The sequence below is a fragment of the Ranitomeya imitator genome, chromosome 3 (assembly GCF_032444005.1).
Source record: "Ranitomeya imitator isolate aRanImi1 chromosome 3, aRanImi1.pri, whole genome shotgun sequence".
NCBI classification, from domain to species: domain Eukaryota; kingdom Metazoa; phylum Chordata; class Amphibia; order Anura; family Dendrobatidae; genus Ranitomeya; species Ranitomeya imitator.
This window is the reverse complement of record NC_091284.1, coordinates 117,615,897-117,637,193: the sequence shown is the minus strand read 5'-3', so window position 1 is coordinate 117,637,193 and position 21,297 is coordinate 117,615,897. Positions and strand designations below refer to the sequence as shown.

Genomic DNA, 21,297 nt, shown 5'->3' with positions numbered 1-21,297 from the left:
CCTGCATGTGTTGCGGCTTTCGGACATATTTTTTGAGCACACCAAAAACACTCGGCTAGCACATGAGCATGCTCAGATAACCACTTTTCCGAGCGCGTTCGCTCATCACTAGTAGCTAGTCTAAATGTTTAGTTTGTCTAACTAGACTCCTGTAATTAAGCTTATATTGGACTAGCAGTGTGACAACCCATCAATAAGCTGCACTGTCGGTTGCCATTAGTTAATACCAGGGGGAAATGGGAGAGTGGAGAGATGACACCGCACATTGGGTGGAACTGTTAATGTAGTTGTGCTACCCTCAGCAAATGCATCGGGCCCTATCACTTAGAACGGCACCCGTGTACGCTATTCTGGCCATTGGACAGTTGCCTGCATAATTTTAAAGAAGCCCGCCAATTAATTGTTGTTTTTTTCCATGAAATCTGTGTATATGTGCAGGTATTGTAGTGTGTACAAAGATACTCGCCTACCGCTGCTTTCTCCAAGATCCAGTGCTGTTCTGCTCTACATCTCAGCGACGTTAATGCTCTCCGGGTCAGGTTGGGTTCTGTGCGATCCAGAAGTGGCTTATCCAGTGTAAGCCTGTGGGGCAACAGAATAATATTGTAAAAGACTCAGAGTGACCCGGTGCGTCTGAAGATCGGTGACCTCACTGAGAAGAGGAGCAGAACGGCGCTGGATCCCAGAGAAAGTGGCAGTAGGGGAGTATATTAATACATATTCTACACTACTTGCAAATATACTCAAATGTAATTAAAGGGAACCTGTCACCATCAAAATTGAAGGTGAGCTAAGCCCACCAGCATCGGGGGCTTATCTACAGCATTCTGTAATGCTGTAGATAAGCCCCCGATGTATCCTGAAAGACGAGAAAGAGGTTAGATTATACTCACCCAGGGGCGGTTCTGGTCCGATGGGCATCGCGGTCCGGTCCGGCCCCTCCTATCTTCTTACGATGACGTCCTCTTCTGGTCTTCACGCTGCGGCTCCGGCGCAGACGTACTGTCTGTCCTGTTGAGGGCAGAGCAAAGTACTGCAGTGCGCAGGCGCCGGGAAAGGTCAGAGAGGCATAATGCATAGTTTGGAAGCAGACTGCTATATATAGAGGCGTTAAACCGCTCTTATGACTACTTAAATATTTCTTGTTTTACCAATGTGTTTGCGTTTACGTGGTCTTAATACTTCTATTCCTTTTTCTTTTCCCACCTTTAGCTGAATAGCCCCTTGAACCTGGAGCAGGCAGCTTATGCCCGAGATGCATTGGCTAAAGCAATTTATGGCCGGACCTTTTCATGGCTTGTCAACAAGATTAATAAGTCACTGACCTATAAGGTAGGATTTAAGGATGAGTGACTTATACAAATAATGACCATAATACTGCAGTCTGTAGTGCTATACATGTGGAGCAAGGCTGGAGATTCAGTAAGTCCAGTGCTTGTGCTGTGACCCCCGTATAGTGCGAAGTGTTAACAGGATAAGGGGGATTACTGTGACAGCGGCGCCGTAACTCACTGTGGGCCTTTTTCAGGGTGCAGACATGCACAGCGTGGGGAATGCATCTGTAATAGGACTTCTGGACATATATGGTTTTGAAGTCTTTCAACATAACAGGTAATATTTCTTCTTCTAATCTGAACTTACATTTTTAGGATCTTTTTCATACTGCACTCTTAGTTATAGTGTGAAACTTCTAGTCGCACAATGGTTAATAATTCATTCTGGAATGACTACAGCTACAAATTTCTCCCTTGTGGTGTAAAAACGGATTTACTTGAATTTATTAAAAAATAGTAATAATAATTTTAGGTTGCGTATGCACAGTCCTCTTATTTTTTTATGTATAACAGTTTTACATTTTCATGAGCAAAATTAGTTTCCGTTCAGTCTTAAATGTTTGCAACTTTGGCCATTTGGGGAAAAAAAATGTAAAAACAAAATATATCCTGGCTTCGCTTTTTCCATGCGATGTAAAGCGGCTTATTTAGGTTTGTTTGTTTTTGTAGCTTTGAACAGTTTTGCATAAATTACTGCAACGAGAAGCTTCAGCAACTGTTCATTGAGCTGACACTAAAGTCTGAACAGGAAGAGTATGAATCCGAAGGGATTGCCGTAAGTACCACCCTCTCACTTGTACACTGTACTTCTATTTCTGTTCTGTTTCTTTGTTTTGTTTCTTACCTGTCCTGCCAATTACCTAAGTCAGAGGTGGGCAAAACTGCGTCCCGCGGGCCACATCCGGCCCTCTGGCTGTTCGTGTGGCCCGCGGACCAAGATAGCAGAATGTCTGAAACGGTGTCCCACAGGCCGCACCATTCCCTCGTCCACCTCCGCCCACTGTCAGCACTGTCCGTATCCTCCGGATGCAGACAGAGGTGAATTCATTATTGGAGGGCTTTGTGGCTGGCTGCTTCTGCCACCGCTCAGCGTGTGCGACCGAGCCAGCAGATGTGATGACATGACTTCATCGCGTCTACTGGGCAGAGCGAGTGCATCCGAGACCGTGACAGAGCGCTGGGGGAAATGGAGCGTGGGATGCTTGCATGTACAGTGCCATGTTAAAGTTGGGGAAACCCCGGTCAAAATTACTGTTCCTGTTCCGTGGCTCTGTCGACACATACATCTGAATCCTGTTTTACGGAGGAGCGACGGTGGGGGGTTCGGACATTGCCCCGACGGGACCACTGAATGGGTTCCTAAACTCAATGTGACCTTGGGGATTGTAGCCTGAATCTAGGGATCTATCCTCACCCATCTTCACATAGTAACTACCTTGAATAATAGTAGTCGGCATGTGTACATTGATACCTGTGGACACTTGTGTCTACTCAATGTTCCCATGAAGATGGTGAAGTGCTAGAGCTGAAATCGAGACGTATATTTAGTCCTCTGTAGATGACTAGCCACATGTTTTGGGGCTCTTATCACACCAATGGTATTATTCTTCTGGGAAATGCATTTAACCCCTTAGGGCCAAGCCCAATTTTTTTAAATTGTAATTACTCTGGCATATTTCGTCATATCCCAGTTTTTCTGAGATTGTTTTTCCTGACACATTGCACTTTTGTTAGTGGTAAATCGCAGTTGATGCGTTTTTGTGTTTGTGAAAATATTGGAACCTTGATGAAAAATGTTAAAAATATGCAATTTTAAAACTTTGAATGTTTCTATCCAGCCAACCAGATAGGTGCACTGCACAAAAAAGGAAATATATTGCATCATCATATGTCAACGTTTTTCCTCATAGTTTTTGAAATGTTTTTTTTTATTTTATTCATTTGTTACAAGGGCAACCGTCCCCACAATTGTGCTCGCGGGGTGCAGATAGGGTTACAGAGGGAGCCCCCTTTCTCTGATGGCCATGTAGACGTTACTGTTGCTAGTAACACTGGCATGTAGGGAATTAACTTCACGGTCTCGATCAGTGCAAAAATGATCATGGCAGATGCAGCTATGATATCCAGCTGATGCTTTTGCACATCGGAGGCGCTATTATCTTAGTCCTCAGGTCCGTATAGGTTGTCATAGAGGTTCTAAAAATGTTTTTAAATTTTTTTTTTAATGTATAGTTGAGGTTTTATCTAAAGGTTTGGTATCTTTTCTGTCCAAGAGCAGCAAGGACAAGTTGTGTATTGAATCCAACCTGTTTGTAGGTCCGATTACCCTGCTGCAGTAGGTTATCCAATGTGATACCCGGTCACTCAGATGATATTACATGGAACGCGAGATACTGGATGTGTACGTTGCATGATGGCAGCTTTGGCTTGTCTTTTCCACTGTTTTGATGAAGTTTTTCTCCCCTTACTTGTCAGTGGGAGCCTGTGCAATATTTTAATAACAAAATAATCTGCGATCTCGTTGAAGAAAAGTACAAAGGAATCATTTCCATCCTGGTAAGTCTGTTTATTTTCGCGCTCGCTGCTTGGCAAACAGGATGCTCTCAGAGTACATGGGGTTGTGCTCTGTTTAGGGCCAGTATTGAGGACTTAGTTTATAATCTCTGTGCTTTTCCTTTTGATAGGATGAAGAATGTTTGCGTCCCGGAGAAGCCACAGATATGACATTCCTCGAAAAGTTGGAAGATACTGTGAAAAACCACCCACACTTTGTAACGTGAGTATCGACTGTAAATCTATGAAGTGCCGCCGCTGGGACGATTCATGAACAGTGTTTGTTTGGCACACTTTTTTTTTTTTAAATGATCAACTTCTATTTAATCCCCATTTATATTCATGCACTTATAAAATCCAAGAAATATTTTTCTAGTTTATAAAGCTATCTTTAACCAATGATTGGCACAAGCTCTGAAACCAATAATTGTAACAGGACAACCATGACGGCCTGCATTATCATTGAGAATACCTTGTAACACTTGATTATAAAGGTCAAACACTAGTTTAGTCATGAGAAGCCACAATTTCGCACATATGAGCACAGCTAAATGTTTGGAAATACCTGTTATAAGACTCATTTTAGAATTGCTGTGCTATCTGTACCTATTTGTCATATATAGGGATTTTGCATGTTTGATGGCTACTTGGAGGCTTTCCTTTTTTGGAACAATTTTTTAAATCCTGTAGTTTCCTACATAAAATAAAAGACATTACTCTTTCTTCTCGCACTGGCGCGGTTCCAATGATGTTGGCGCCAAATCTCCCCATGCTCACATGGTACTGTCACCTGCGCACTGCAGCCAATCAATGGCCGTTAATTGACTGCAGCGCTCATACTTCACACTGACTTTCACATTTTGATCAAGGAAAGTGAAAGTGAAGCAGCCCCTCTAAATGACGCAACACTCGTGAGACATACAAAGTCAGTATTTGTGTCATACGGAAGGAGAAGTATAAGCATTTTTTGTTTTTACTCTGGAGACTACAGCCTTTAAAGGGAACCTGTCACCATGTTTTTCCCATGTAACCTACGATCACTACCTTTCAACCCTGTATTATAGGTTATAGTATTCTGGAATGCTGTATAGAAGTCCCCAAAACAAAAGAAAATACCTTTTATTATACTCACCTACTCGGCAGTCCTGTCCGATGGGGTGTCGCTGGTCACCTTCCTGTGATGCCGGACCACCCCTTGTAGGTGAGTATATTGTTTTGCAGGGTGGCTCAGAGACTCGCAAACAGTAATCCAGGACTAAAAGGTGGTGACCGTAGGTTATAAGGGAAAAACCTGGTGACATGTTAAGAAAAGGTTGTCCAAGTAGTAGACAATTCCTTTTATAAATGGTATTCCAGTTACAGCAAATAATACCACTGTCTATCACTGACAGCAGCGTTTAAATAGTGCAATCGTCAATGGCTGCCGGAGACTTGCTGAAGGCCATCATGTCAGCCGCATTTGTCATTTTGTCTAAATACTGTAATATGATTGTATTGCAAAATATAGAACCAAGCAATCAGACGAATCAAGTCCCCTAAGGGGACTAAAAAGTTAAATAAAACATTTCTTAAAAATTATTTTTTAATCATTCCACTTTCATAAAAAATAACATTTTCTTAAAGATAATCCTATTTGGTATTGCCTTTTCCTGAAAAGTCCAGTCAGTCAAAATAAAGAAATTAACCTGTGCAGTAAACAATCTAAAGAGACAAAAAAAAAACGCTCCAGAGATGCTTACCTCCCATAAAAGTATGCAATAAAAAAAACTATCAAAATGTTGTATTTACCGCAATATATCAATAAAAATGGTAGCATGCCGCACAGAAAACAAGCCCTCACACAGGTCGATTTATAGAAAAATAAACGTTACCATTAGCGTCTCAGAAAATGAACACACAAGCAATTTGAAGGTTTTTTTTTTCCCATTTAAATAAAATAAGAAATTACGGTAAATAAAAAAGAAGTGAACCCTATTTGGTATCGCCATAATCATAATTACTTGGAGAATCATATAGTCAGGTATTTTAATCTTAATCAACACCATCGTAACAAAACTCTGAAAGCGGTGCAGAATTATGTGTTTTTCATCTCACTTGGAATTTTTTTCCCCAGTAAATTGTATGATAAAATGAATAATGTGATTCAAAACTACAATTTGTCCCACAAAAAAAAACAACCCTGATATTGCTGTCCATGGAAAAATAAAAAAGTTCTGTCTCTTGGAAGAAATAGAGGGAAACATGGTAACACAAAAAGAAATTGAAAAGTGTGGTCTAATAAAGAGAAATAACAGAAATGTAGCGTTGAAGTGATGGAGTATTTACTATGCATTGCTGACCAGGTGTAAATAATGAGAACATATCTTATTACATGAGAAAACATGCATTCCTAACCCAGGGGTATCTATCTATGGGGAATATAATTTCTCAAATTGAGCTGTTCTATTATGTTTATGATATAGTCCCCCTTCCATTTGTATAAAGAGAATTCACTTCTATAAATATGCAAATTGTCTCTTCAGAGAGGAAGAGGGCTAGAACTCTAGTGCCACCTATTGGAAGCAGCAATCCTAAAAGTCGCCATCTACCCTTTAACGAGCCTTGCAATATGACAGGATAAAAGCCAAATCAAAATTTCATTTTGCAGACAGTGTTTCGGAGTATTGCCCCTCGTCAGTGCAAAGTATGAGATATGATTTGGCCACCTAGCAATTTGCATATTTAATTTCCCAGAGGAGCATTGTATGGTGAATATGCCCCCTTGCATTGGCATGCCAGAGCTGGTATGTCACTCTCCACAAGGCGAAACGTTACCTCTTAGAAAAACCTAAAACCTGCAATGAATGTATAGGAGACCCAGACCTGTTAATCCGCGTCAGTACTTTTTTAAATTTAAATATAAATATATGGTATGTAATTTTGCATAAATCTGTAGCCTGGTCTTTATGACTTGCCTTTTCGATCTAGACACAAACTTGGAGACCAGAAAACTAGAAAGTGCGTTGGCAGAGATGAATTTCGCCTGCTCCACTATGCCGGAGAAGTGAACTACAGCGTAGTAGGTAATTTGCATTCATTCTTATATTGGATTAATTGAAACCTTTTGGATTTGGAATCTAAATGTGAGAAACCGGACATCACGAGCTTTGCCTCTTGGAGGAGTAATACTCAGACGTATGCCACATAGCCATTGGCAGATTGAACGTGTGTGACATGGTGGGCAAACAGAGATTGAGCATGGTTGATTTTAGGAGGCTCAATATTAATTTGTTCCGCTGGAACAATGCTGCCAGAAGTGTCTGACATGTCCTCTCTCCTACTTAGTGTTCAAAGAATTTAAAAACAAAAAGTCGGCGTTTAGGTAATAAGTACCGTATATGTATGCTGTAAGTTGTTTCTTTTTACTATTATCTCAATGAGCAGCACGGTGGCGCAGTGGTTAGCACTGCCGCCTTGCAGTGCTGGAGTCCCACAAAGGACAACATCTGCAAGAAGTTTGTATGTTCTCCCCGTGTTTGCGTGGGTTTCCTCCAGATTCTCCGGTTTCCTCCCACATTCCAAAGACATACTGATAGGGAATTTAGATTGGGAGCCCCAACGGGGACAGCAATGATAATGTGTGCGAACTGTAAAATGCTGCGGAATATGTTAGCGCTATATAAAAATAAAGATTATTATTTCAATTTTCCTTAGGATTTCTGGATAAAAACAATGATCTGCTGTTTAGAAATCTAAAAGAAGTAAGTGTGTGAATGATTGTTCTTTGTGTGAGGACTTGTATTACTGATCTCCCTAACATATTTCTGTTGAGCATTGCCCAGTTCTGTAACATTAAGCCTCTTGGGAAGCCGCTCTGTAACGCTCATACATGTTCTTCTCCATCACAGGTTATGTGTGACTCTGGAAATCCAATTGTCCATCAGTGCTTCGACAGATCCGAGCTGACGGACAAGAAAAGGCCAGAGACGGTAAGAGCAGTTGTCCAAGCGACGACAATTCTGAAAGTAACGTCTGAAAGCTTTTCCTGTACAGATCTACAGGCTGTTATCGACACATGCACATGAAAGCAGTTTTAGTCTATGACGGCACAAGATTATATTTTTAACTTATTTTATTTTTTTGGGGAAATTAGTTTCTCATTATTATAGCTGCTTTTTCTTATATATCATTTTGGGGAAATGTTCCTCATCAGTGCCAATTGTGTAGGGAGGCATAAAGGAAACAAAAATGAAAAAGGGGTGCACCTAGGGATAGCATGCATACACCAGATGATGGTTAGGGAAGCCAACCTTGGGTGGTTGTGCTCCATTGAAGGCATAATGCTGACTTCCAAGGCTGCTCATGTCCCAGTCCCTGGCTTTGCCAGGGAGCAAACAGTTTTTAAAAGTAGGATGTTGGGTGAGTTGTCAGCACATTATTCATAGGAAATAAAGAAGTCGTCAAATTCAGCGGGGCCATAGTATATATGATGCAAATAACAGTTTATTGAAGGGTCTCAAAAATACAACCTGTTTCTAGGATTCCATTATCAAGCAGCAAAGACAGATGGTGAAGTTACAGCTTCATTGTCTAGTTTGTTTCCAGAAATGTTCCTCATTAGGAAGCCTTTATCACTAACTCCGGCACCGATCAGTTTAACTGCTATTTCTTCCTGTAAGTTATGCGTTGTACAAGCTGCCAGAACTGTCCTGTGTAAATTGCCAGATCACAAATCACCCACTTGCAAATATGTGTCCACTGAAAGTTTACTGAAAGTTTCAGTTCCTTAAAGTCAAACTGCACTTTCAGGAGTCTTCTGAAGTGCCATCAACACATGCCATAGGCACACTTAAGAACTTTTGATTTGGGGTTTTAGGTGTCAAGACCTTAAACATTCGCTAAAAAGTAGGTGGTTCTGCTCGGCCGATTTCTGCTCTCCTGAGACTGAAGAACGACTCTGCGGCAGAGCATGTGATTACAATATAGGGATGTCCCTGCAACCTCCACCAGTGATAACATGATTGACAGAATCACATCAATAAAGTGTATGGTCTCTTCTGGACAATCTACTTTAAGTGCTTATGTCTCAGGTTTCCATGTAGATTAATGATCAGCTGAGCTTTTTACCAAACTAGGGTTGCTATTTTATAAAATGCTTTGTAACACTTGTGTTCTAGTTTATTAAACGTACCAATAATTATTCTTATTATACTTATAGGCAGCAACTCAGTTTAAAAATAGTTTAGCAAAACTGATGGAAATTCTCATGTCCAAGGAGCCTTCTTATGTGCGCTGCATAAAGCCAAACGATGCCAAACAAGCAGGTACGGATTCGTTTGTTACCAATTCATGTGACAAGTACCATGAAATGTATTCCAGTAATAAAAGGTTCGCTGAGCTACACGACATTGGCTATATAACACTAATATCAGCATGACAAGTAAAATAAACCCAGTAAGTAGCATTATATACGGTACTTTAAGCGCCAGTTATAATTCCACCTTGGCCCCATTATGACTTTGCAATGAACGATTTACAATATATTTAGCGTGTGGTTTTGAGATTTATATGGAGTTTACATAATAGCTTGATTTAGGTAAATACGGTAGGTATTTTTAGACTTAATAAGGGTTATCGATATTATTAAAATGGTAGCCTTAAATAGGTAACAGATATTGGGTGGTCTGACTCTTGGTATACTTGCCTCACTGGAATGTGACCAAACCTAGTCAATCTTATGGTCTTAGCTGCTATACTTGTGTAAGGGAAAAAATAAACCAAGCACCGCTATTCCTTTATTCTGCTATGGCCTACAGCGACCAAATGCTCTGAGTCCTAAGGTGGGCACCAGGGTTATAAGTGGATCTTTGGCCATATTTCACATTACAGACTGCATACAAATATTATTAAATACATCTCTTAAACACGTAAAAATGTCTGTATAGGCCAGATATTAAGATGAGTTTTCTACTTCCAGCTATGGAGGGAAATAACTCATTAATACAGGTGTATTTAATCTCCATCCAGCCTGGCTGACAGCAGCATATTGTGCTGAGCAGTATGAGATCTCAGCAGCAGGAGGGACACTGAGGATATGTCAGTATTTGTTCAGGAATTGATATACTATATGTATGTATAGCACCTTGTGTTGTGTTTTGGTATTGATGATGACGTTCTGCTCTATAACTCTATTCTAGCCCGTTTTGATGAGGTTCTCATTAGACACCAAGTGAAATATTTGGGGCTAATTGAAAATGTGCGGGTACGCCGTGCTGGATTTGCTTACAGGCGAAAATATGAGTTCTTCTTACAAAGGTATTACAATACATTGGTGTCCCACCTTACCATTAATAGTATGTACATGTTCAATTATTGATTTACTCTCTCCAGGTACAAATCTCTTTGCCCTGAGACCTGGCCAAATTGGGATGGACGAGTAATGGACGGAGTGGCAGTTCTTGTCAAGAGTCTTGGGTATAAACCAGAGGAGTATAAAATGGGCAGGTAAGATTTGTTTGTTTTTTTTTGTTTGGAAAGACTTATTACTATGGGTAACTTAAATTTCCTTCCTTCAAAGTCCACGCCATCAGACTCTTTAAGCCCTCTCCTTGCGAGTGGCTGTTGTTTATCGCCCTCCAGGCTCCTCCCGCCAGTTTCTAGACCACTTTGCCACCTGGCTTACTCACTTTCTATCCTGTGACATCCCCGCCCTCATCGTGGGAGACTTTAACATACCCATCAATGATCCCCTCTCCCAATCTGCCTCCCATCTTCTTTCTCTAACTTTTTCATTCGTCCTCTCACAGTTTACTGATTCTCCTACGCATGAGGATGGGAATACTCTGGACCTGGTTTCCTCCCATCCCGGCTCGCTGCACGACTTTACTAACTCCCCTCTCCTGCTCTCGGACCACAATCTTCTTTCCCTCTCTGTCTAGAATTGTCTCCTCACTCAGGGCACCCTCACTTACCACACTTATCGGAATACATGTACCATTAATACCCAGCAGCTTATGGACAATCTCCACACATCTTTAGCCCCCATCTCCTCCCTCTCCTGTCCAGACTTAGCATTGTTACACTTCAATGATACACTGAAGAATGCCCTAGATGAAGCAGCACCTTCTACACGCAGAAAGACCCGACACAGACAACGGCAGCCCTGGCACACTATGCAAACATGCTTTCTTCAGCGTTGCTCAAGGTGCGCAGAGCGGCAGTGGAGAAAATCTCTCTTAGCAGAAGACTTCATCAACTATAAGTTCATGCTCAAAACCTAAAACTCTGCCCTTCACCTGGCCAAACAATCCTACTACACCACCCTCATCACCTCACTATTCAACATCCCAAAACTACTTTTTGAAACTTTAAACTCCCTCCTGAAACCTAAAGTACAGGCCCCCATCACCAACCTAAGCGGTGAGGATCTGGCCACTTATTTCCTAGAAAAAATCAACCACATCCATCAGGATATCTCAGCCCAATCTCCTCAGTGCCTGGATCCCCTTCCCTGCCGCACCTCAAGCTCACTAGACATCTTTGAGCCTGTTTCAGAAGAAGAAGTTTCCAAGCTCCTCGCTTCTGTTCAGCCTACAACCTGCAACAGTGACCCCATTCCTTCACATCTCCTGCAGTCTCTCTCACCAGTGGTCACCACTCACCTGACTAAAATATTTAACCTCTCTCTTCAGGTATCTTTTCCTCCTCATTTAAACATGCAATCATAACCTCTTTACTTAAATAGCCATCCCTGGACAAGAACTGACCTGTCTCTAACCTTTCCTTCATCTCTAAACTCCTGGAACGCTTGGTCCACTCCCGTCTAATCCGCTATCTCTCGGATAACTCTCTTCTCGACCTCTTACAATCTGATTTCCGCTCTTTACACTCCACTGAAACTACCCTCACTAAAGTCTCTAATGCTCTAATAACAGCTAAATCCAAAGGTCATTGCTCCCTGCTGATACTCCTGGATCTATCTGCCGCATTTGACACTGTGGATCACCAGCTCCTCCTCACTATGCTCCGCTCTATAGGCCTCAAGGACACAGCCCTCTCCTGGTTCTCCTCCTACCTCTCTGACCGCTCCTTCACTGTATCTTTTGTTGGCTCCTCTTCCTCTCCTCGTCCCCTTACTATCGGGGTTCCGCAGGGCTCAGTCCTAGGCCCCCTCCTCTTCTCTCTATACACTGCCTCTATTGGACAAACAATCAGCAGATTTGGGTTCCAGTATCATCTCTTGCTGACGACACCCAATTATACACTTCTTCCCCTGACATCACCCCTACCCTAATTCAAAATACCAAGGATTGTCTGTCTGCTGTCTCTAACATCATGTCCTCCCCCTATCTGAAACTAAATCTCTCCAAAACGGAACTTCTTGTGTTTCTCCCCTCTACTAAACTCACTCTACCCAACATCAAAATTACCCTGGAGTGTTCAACCATAACTCCCAAGCAGCATGCCCGCTGTCTTGGGGTCATATTCGACACCGAACTTTCCTTTACTCCCTATGTCCGATCACTCACTCGCTCTTGTCACCTGCATCTTAAAAACATCTCCAGAATCCGACCTTTTCTCACCTTTGAAACTGCTAAGACTCTTACTGTTGCTCTTATTCATTCCCGTCTGGACTACTGCAACTCTCTTCTGATCGGTCTCCCTCTTACCAAACTTTCTCCTCCCCAATCCATCTTGAATGCGGCAGCCAGGGTCATATTTCTGTCCAGCCGCTTCACCGATGCCTCCATCTTGTGCCAGTCATTACACTGGCTACCCATTCGCTAAAGGGTCCAGTATAAACTCATCTCTCTCACACAAAGCTCTCCGCAGTTCTGCACCGCCTTATATCTCCTCTCTCATCCCCGTCTATCGCCCTACACGTGCCCTCCGTTCTACAAATGACCTAAGACTAACATCCCCCGTAATCCGAACCTCGCACCTCCGTCTCCAAGACTTCTCTCGTGCTGCACCAGCTCTCTGGAATGCACTTCCCCAGACGATCAGACTGATACCTAACCCCGACCTATTCAAGCGTGCTTTGAAAACCCATCTCTTCAAACAAGCCTACCACATCAACTACTCGGTAAACTAACTTTGCCCTGTTCCCTCCTTCCAAATATTATTCTGAATCTGCACCCTACTATTCATCTGTCTCCACACCCTCCATGCACATAACTGCACTTGATACTTGACTATTGCACTTAAACACACGGCTGATGACCGGATCATGCAGCTTTATATGAAAATCCCTATTTATTATAATTGCCAGACCTGAAATAACAAGCACTTTTCACCTATTGTGTCCCCCCATTTCCTTGTAGATTGTAAGCTTGCGAGCAGGGACCTCACCCCTAATGTCACTGTTTAAATTGTCTTGTACAGGCAATAAATTCAATACATGTCCCCGCTTAATTGTAAAGTGCTGCGGAATATGTTCGAGCTATATAAATAAAAATTATTATTATTATTATTTTTAAGATGTAATAAATAATTTTATCAAATATGCTTCTATTTTTGCCCCTTTATGTAAATTTGGAGACTGGTGAAGTCTATAGTGACTTGTGCTGGCCTACTCATTTATTAAATTAAAATGTGCATGGCACATCTGAGGACTCTCAATTCTAAATATTTTTCTGGCATTTTTTATTCATTCCTGAGGGTATTTTTCTATAAATCATTGTTAATATCAGCAGAAATCACAAGTTACCACTCAAGGAATGTCTGATTGTGATGACTAAAGTACATATTGTTATGCTCTATAAAAATTAAATATTTTTTGTAAAATGATCTGTCTTTTTCAAGAAAGAAATCTAGGCACTGAGTCATCACGACGGACGTTCCGTACACCAGTCTTACTGCGAAACATACAGGCATAAGATGTGCCGAATTCATTATCAGTGGCGTGTGCCACCTTGCACCCTGCCAAAAATGTTACTTCAGTCAATAACTGGAGAGACATTTTTGGTGTAATGTACTTTTGATAAATTTGTCATGAGGCCGTTATGCCCAGTCCTACCCCAGCTCTACCCACTTTGGCAGAGCTGGATGAAGGTGGGGTGAAAAACATCAAATCAAAATTTTTCTGCGCAACTTCAAATTGCGCCAAATTTTCATTTTCTAAATGTTTTCCAGCAGAATTCTGGCGTGAACACTTCAGGGCCTTTAGTTTCCATCTGGACTTGTATAATTTATGTATTTTCTTTTAGGACGAAAATTTTTATTCGTTTCCCCAAAACTCTCTTTGCTACAGAGGATGCCTTAGAAGTGAGGAAGCAGAGCATCGGTTGGTTGCTTTATTTTTTCTTCTTCTTGCACTTTTATTTTGTTTCATCTCTTATTTTTTCCTATTTGTATGGCTGTGTACCAAGAGTATATACTCTGTAAATTGTGTTATATTAGTGGTCACCATCTTTTATGATGATGATCTGAGACCATTGTCAAACTTTAACTGGAATCGCAGTTATGCATGTAGTAAAATAAAACACAGACCTGACATAAGTTGACCTTGGACATTCTATTATAGCAACCTTCCTCCAGGCCAGGTGGAGAGGATATAATCAGCGGCAAAAATTCCAACACATGAAACATTCCGGTGAGTAAGGCCGTATATTTGCATGTAATCCTTGTCATTTTGGCTGCTTGATCTGTAGTTTATGGAATATAATTCTAGATGGATGGATCACATTTATTACTGTAATTTTGTAAAATCTCGTCAAAGAACAACAACTCGACTGAAACGGCTCCTCCTGTGATTGGGCAGGGAGTTGTACCGGGGAGACTGCCCCAGTCTAGTGATCGGTATGGATTCCTGCAGCGGGGACCTCGGTGATCAGAATTGAATTGCCTATTCTGTGGATGGGTGATACATTTTGCAATGTGGCCATACCCCTTTCATTTTAATGTGGATTCCTTAACTGTGTACACTACAAACAATCCTGTAAAAGGCCAAAAAATAGTAAATGTAAAGAGTGAGCAAAAAGTAATTGAAAACGTGTGTAACTTATGGCATGTACAGGGCCCAATGCATCAGAAATATAATGATTCATTTAACTTTACATTATTTTTATGCACTTGTCGCTAACTTGAAGACACAAAAGAGAATAGTAAAACCAAAAACACTCAGTTTGAAAAAATGTTGCAGTAATCCGCAAGTGCTAGTAAAAGATGTAAAAAACAGGGTATTTGGTTGATACGTTTTTTGCAAAAAATGTATACTAAGCTGCTCTACCAATCTTCACGGTATACCCTTATCAGAGCAGTCCTAACTAATGTATGCAATCCCTATCTGATGTATTTAAAAACCTGATCATCTGTATATAACCTGTGTGAACAGGGTTCAGAGAGGAAAAATCCATGTGTGCATACAGGGTAGAACAGCTTTTGTGCAGATAGCCCAAGAGGAGAGGTGGAACTCCCCAGTCTTGTAGACACGAGAACAATTATGGAAACAGGAACACATGGGCTACTTGCACAGTGAACAAGTCTGTATGATCATGTTCACACACCACCAAGAAACCTGAAGACACAAAAGAGAATAGTAAAACCAAAAACACTCAGTTTGAAAAAATGTTGCAGTAATCCGCAAGTGCTAGTAAAAGATGTAAAAAACAGGGTATTTGGTTGATACGTTTTTTGCAAAAAATGTATACTAAGCTGCTCTACCAATCTTCACGGTATACCCTTATCAGAGCAGTCCTAACTAATGTATGCAATCCCTATCTGATGTATTTAAAAACCTGATCATCTGTATATAACCTGTGTGAACAGGGTTCAGAGAGGAAAAATCCATGTGTGCATACAGGGTAGAACAGCTTTTGTGCAGATAGCCCAAGAGGAGTGGTGGAACTCCCCAGTCTTGTAGACACAAGAGAACAATTATGGAAACAGGAACACATGGGCTACTTGCACAGTGAACAAGTCTGTATGATCATGTTCACACACCACCAAGAAACCTGAAGACACAAAAGAGAATAGTAAAACCAAAAACACTCAGTTTGAAAAAATGTCGCTAACTTGTAGCTCATGTACATGAAAGACAGATGGTACTTTATCTGTAATCCAGCGTGTGGTCACTTGGTATTTTGCACATTCAGACGTCTTTTCTTTGTAGTTTTTCCTTCTGTCTTTCTGCTTTGCTCTTCCATGGGTAGGACATTGATAACTGCTCTTCTATTCTACAGCCATACAAATCCAGTCCTGGTGGCGTGGAACTGTGGGTCGTCGAAAGGCTGCCAAAAGGAAATGGGCTGTGGAAGTTGTTCGAAGGTCAGTGCAGTAGTTTTTTTTTTTTTTATGTATTTTTAGGACAAATCAAATAAATTTAAATTCTTATCTATTGATCATCATTAATCATTTCCACTAACCAGATGTTAAAACGAATTTGTGAATTAGGAAATGCAGTCTATTCTGTAGACAGGATGTTCTAAAGCAGGAGAGGCTTAATTTGATCATTTTGGGGGGAAAAGGTTGAGTATAACTTTATTCTGGGCTCAGTAGTCATGTGGGCGGGCCTAATCAGTGACTGACAGCTGTATCTGTGTACACACATACAGAACGTGGAGTGAGAACACAGCAGAACTCTTGTGTTCACCTAAAAAGCTCCCATCTTGTCGTCCTGCATGAAGTGAGACAAGTAACACAGGGATCAGACGGTATTGTGGCTGCATCACATCTAACATACATGTACAGCCGGCCGCCTAGAGACTAAATAGGATTCATTTATTGTTATCATGATAGGCAGGCCTTAATACTGTCTAGAATAGTTAGAATACTTTTTTGAACATGTAAAAACATAATGACATTGAAACTAATGGAGTCACCTCAATACTCAGGGAAGTTCCAGAATAAATAAATTGTTCCGTTCATGCGCCATTGATCAGACGTGTGTCTTTGGGACAGATTATACAGTGTGAACACGTACGCTGTCATGGGGACAGATTAACTGATTATCTCTGGGGTCTGACTAGGACAGAAAAGCTGCATTAGGAACCACTGACCTGACTAGTCTGAAATAATTAGTCTTTGGTTAACACTCATGAAAATGCGTCTTTGTAGAAATTGTCTTCAGATAGCTTCATCAGTCAAGTAAATTGACTTTGTAGAATTTTTTTTTATTGTTAGGAACCACTTTTTTTAATAAAATTGTTATTGATAATGTATATTTCTATCTGCTTTTTTTTTTTCTTGATCCATACATTTGATTGGATGGACGTTTTATTATTAATATAAATGATGTGGGAGATTTTAAATCCACCATTGGTGATGACTTTTATGTGTGCATAATTAATGCTTTTATCTAGGCAGTTATTATTCATTTTATGGTGTCATTAATTCCAAGTTGCTGAACTTAAAAGGGACTCCGGCTATTCCTACGTGCCTGACACACTCCAAAAACATACTGATAGGAAATTTATATTGTGATCTCCAATGGGGACAGTGATGAAATTATATGTAAAGGGCTGTGGATTGAATGGCTTTATATAAGTCAGCATAATAAATAATACGTTGTGTGACTAGTCCAGGAGGCCGGTGTTCCCTGGCTTCTCTCTGCCCCACTGAGAGGTCTTCTACACACATAGGGAGAGACTTGAGATGAAAGAACCAGTGTATCAGACATAAAAGCAAGTACATGAGCTGCAAACCGGCACAGAGAGCGGACCCTGTCTTACAATCCACAGAGGATGGAAGGAAACTCCTTATAATTAACACGGTATCCAGCAATCCACTTTAGCTCAGGATGTCGTTTCCAAATAATTGTGCTCTACTAGCTGTAATCTTTTGGAATAAAAAAAAACAGGAGATGGACAGGAAATCACAATGGTGATAGAAACATTTGGGAGGACTCTGTTGTATATTTGGAAAGGCTAAAAATATATTTTTTGAAGACTTGAACTTCCTGTGTAAGGAAGTGACCCCCGTTTTTATGCTGTCCAAAATGAATCCTCCTTACCGGGTACTGCATGCTTCACGATAACATGGGAGGCAAGACGCTCCTCTCTGCACACGAAATGTCAGTAACGCTCCCTGCCATGCTCACTACCGAGGCCCTATGATCCCAGCTCTAGCGTACAGGAGATCCCTAGGGTGATATGATGGTGCGCAAAGGGACAACAGCATCACTACTCAATAATAATAATGATTTTATTTATATAGCGCCAACATATTCCAGTGAGTTGCTCTTTTTGTGTAATTAAAGGGGATGTCTCCTGAAGAATATGACATTTAAATTGCTAATGAATTTGTGTATTCTTAGAAAAGTTTGGCAAATAATGTTTGGGATGATACGCTGTAATTGTAAAAACCTAGTCAGTGAGGTGTTATGTTATGTTTTGTGTAGATTCATCAAAGGCTTCATTTACCGCAATCAGTCCCGTTGCCCAGAAAATGAATATTTCCTGGATTACATCCGTTACTCATTCCTGATGAACCTGTATCGCAACATGCCAAAAAGTGTGCTAGACAAGTCTTGGCCTGTGCCACCCCCATCTCTTCGGGAGGTAAGCTCATCGGAAGAACTGATCTGTAGTAACCTGTTCGCTTTTCTGGATAATTACTGCATTGTGGTAGAACTTTTGTAAATGTGCTGATGGTAACCATATGCACAAGCGTCAGGTAGATAGAAATCTCTTTACTAATATATTCAGAGAATGAGAAGTACATTGATGTAGATTTATGGATAAGTTATGAAGTTAAATGCACCCAATGATATTTTATTAAAGGGAAGGTGCCGCAATTTTGTTTTTGTATTAAAAATAATTGTTTATATAAACAATTATTTTTAATACAAAATTATTTTTTTTAACTTTAATATATTTTTTATTATTAATTATTTTTGCAGCCACTGGGCGCCGCCATTTTGCTTTGCAGCAGTGTAAGAGTCCCAGCACGACACTTACACTGTGCAAATACGGCAGCCCTGGACATAGGAGGCTGCAGTCGGGAGCCACCCCATAGCTATCATTGTGCTGTGATGTGGTCACGCCCCCTGGGCTGTCTCCACATCACAGCAGAGGCAGGAGATCGGTGCCATCTTGCTTCAGCCTACAGTGGAGTGTACCTGTGAGCTCCACTGTGACTGAGAGCTGTGCTGTTGGAGGGGCAGCTCCATCTGTCTCCCCTCACACTGTCAGCGGCCGTTCCCTGTCCTCTGCTGCCTGGTGTGTGACTGTAAGCCCTAGAGAGGGTGAAGGAGTGCTGCCGTCTGATGTCCTCTATTAGGAGCTGCAGAGAGGTAACAGAGGGGGATGGGGAGGCTCTGTGCTGCACGACCTCTCACTGCAGCTCCTCACAGGACATCAGACCGTGCATCTCTCACTGTACTGTGCTGAGCCATGTATCTAATCCTCTCCTGTGCGATAGTGTCTGCTGAGCCGTGCATCTAATCCTCTCCTGTGTGATACTATGCTGAGCCATGCATCTAATCCTCTCCTGTGTGATACTGTATGCTGAGCCATGTATCTAATCCTCTCCTGTGTGATACTGACTGCTGAGCCGTGCATCTAATCCTCTCATGTGTGATATTATGCTGAGCCATGCATCTAATCCTCTCCTGTGTGATACTGTCTGCTGGCCCCTGTATCTAATCCTCTCATGTGTGATACTATGCTGAGCCATGCATCTAATCCTCTCCTGTGTGATACTGTCTGTTGAGCCATGCATCTAATCCTATACTGTGTGATATTATGCTGAGCCGTGTATCTAATCTTCTCCTGTGTGATACTGTCTGCTGAGCCGTGTATCTAATCCTCTCCTGTGTGATACTGTCTGCTGAGCCGTGTATCTAATCCTCTCCTGTGTGATATTATGCTGAGCCGTGTATCTAATCTTCTCCTGTGTGATACTGTCTGCTGAGCCGTGTATCTAATCCTATACTGTGTGATATTATGCTGAGCCGTGTATCTAATCCTCTCTTGTGTGATACTGTGTGGTGAACCGTGTATCTAATCCACTCCTATGCACTCCTCTCCCCCTGCATATCTTTCCCCATTGCACACACAACTCAATGCGTGCGATAACAGGAGCTGCAGGCGTCATGCTGTATTATGGCATTATGTGAGATCTATATGACGGTATTATGTGATCTGTATGGTGGTATTATGCTTGATCAGTATTGTGAGAATTATATGGTGGTATTGTGTGTGATCTATATGGCGGTATTATGTGAAAACACTGGCAGTATTATGTGTGATCTATATGGCGGTATGTGAGAACACTGGTGGTATTATGTGTGATCTATATGGCGGTATGTGAGAACACTGGTGGTATTGTGTGATCTATATGGCAGTATTATGTGAGAACACTATGGCAGTATTATGTGTGATCTATATGGCGGTATTATGTGAAAACACTGGCAGTATTATGTGTGATCTATATGGCGGTATGTGAGAACACTGGTGGTATTATGTGTGATCTATATGGCGGTATGTGAGAACACTGGTGGTATTGTGTGATCTATATGGCAGTATTATGTGAGAACACTATGGCAGTATTATGTGTGATCTATATGGCGGTATTATGTGAGAACACTGGCAGTATTATGTGTGATCTATATGGCGGTATGTGAGAACACTGGTGGTATTGTGTGATCTATATGGCGGTATTATGTGAGAACACTATGGCAGTATTATCTTCAGAAAGCGGACCCATTCTATGGTGGTTCTGGCTGAGCACCTGCACGCGGGTCTGGGGTAATAGAGGGGGCAGCATGACCTCCAGTTAGGTGTAGTCAGGGGAAGGCTGGTGAGGTAGCTGAAGAGAGGGGTCTCATTTTTATCGTTACTATATGGCTACATTTCCTTCCCAGCGTCACCCCAGACTGCGCCTGTCGCCTCGCTTTTACATATTGCCAGGACAGGATGGGGAAGACAAGATCTGAGGAGGGGAATGGGGTCTGCATGCAAAGTCTGGATCAGACCAGGCCATCAATCCGCAGAAATGTTTCCTGGATTTCTGTGGAGCAGACGGTCCATCCATGTGTATAAAAGACAGCGCTCTATGTACAATCCCTGGCTGCTCCGCGCACCAAACAGGGGGCCCCCATAGACCAGCACACTGCTCTCCTGAAATACTCTGTGCTGCTGTCACCCTGCTCCCTCCACCACATATCTCCCAGAATCCTTGCTGCCTGCCATCCTCGGTGACCGTCTACTTGTCAGTATAAGGCTGCTTTCACACTAGCGTCGGTACGGGCCCATCGCAGTGTGTCGGGCCGATGTACCGACGTATGCTGTGAAAGAAATGCCCGACGTGGGAAGCAGAAGCAGTCTTACGACGCTTCCGCTGCCCCATTGTAAGGTCTGGGGAGGATGGGGCGGAGTTTCAGCCGTGCATGCGCGGTCGAAAATGGCAGACTCGACGCACAAACAAACGTTACATGTAACTTTTTTTGTGGCGGCGGTCCACCAAAACATGACACGACCGTCGCACGACA

At 41.8% G+C, this 21,297-nt stretch overlaps 1 protein-coding gene across 5 annotated transcripts in view; it reads left to right on the top strand.

Moving 5' to 3' along the window:
• The window catches only part of MYO1C (myosin IC), a 203,604-nt gene that overhangs the window by 139,924 nt on the left and 42,383 nt on the right, over positions 1–21,297 (top strand). For all 5 annotated transcript variants that reach the window (XM_069761329.1, XM_069761333.1, XM_069761330.1 and 2 more), the window contains exons 10-24: positions 1,213–1,332; positions 1,529–1,611; positions 2,004–2,109; positions 3,810–3,890; positions 4,019–4,110; positions 6,855–6,949; positions 7,581–7,627; positions 7,775–7,855; positions 9,085–9,190; positions 10,064–10,181; positions 10,257–10,370; positions 14,075–14,151; positions 14,392–14,460; positions 16,049–16,133; positions 18,205–18,364. In XM_069761329.1, coding sequence (XP_069617430.1) covers positions 1,213–1,332; positions 1,529–1,611; positions 2,004–2,109; positions 3,810–3,890; positions 4,019–4,110; positions 6,855–6,949; positions 7,581–7,627; positions 7,775–7,855; positions 9,085–9,190; positions 10,064–10,181; positions 10,257–10,370; positions 14,075–14,151; positions 14,392–14,460; positions 16,049–16,133; positions 18,205–18,364 — 1,434 coding nt within the window. The remainder of the gene's footprint in view (positions 1–1,212; positions 1,333–1,528; positions 1,612–2,003; positions 2,110–3,809; positions 3,891–4,018; positions 4,111–6,854; positions 6,950–7,580; positions 7,628–7,774; positions 7,856–9,084; positions 9,191–10,063; positions 10,182–10,256; positions 10,371–14,074; positions 14,152–14,391; positions 14,461–16,048; positions 16,134–18,204; positions 18,365–21,297) is intronic.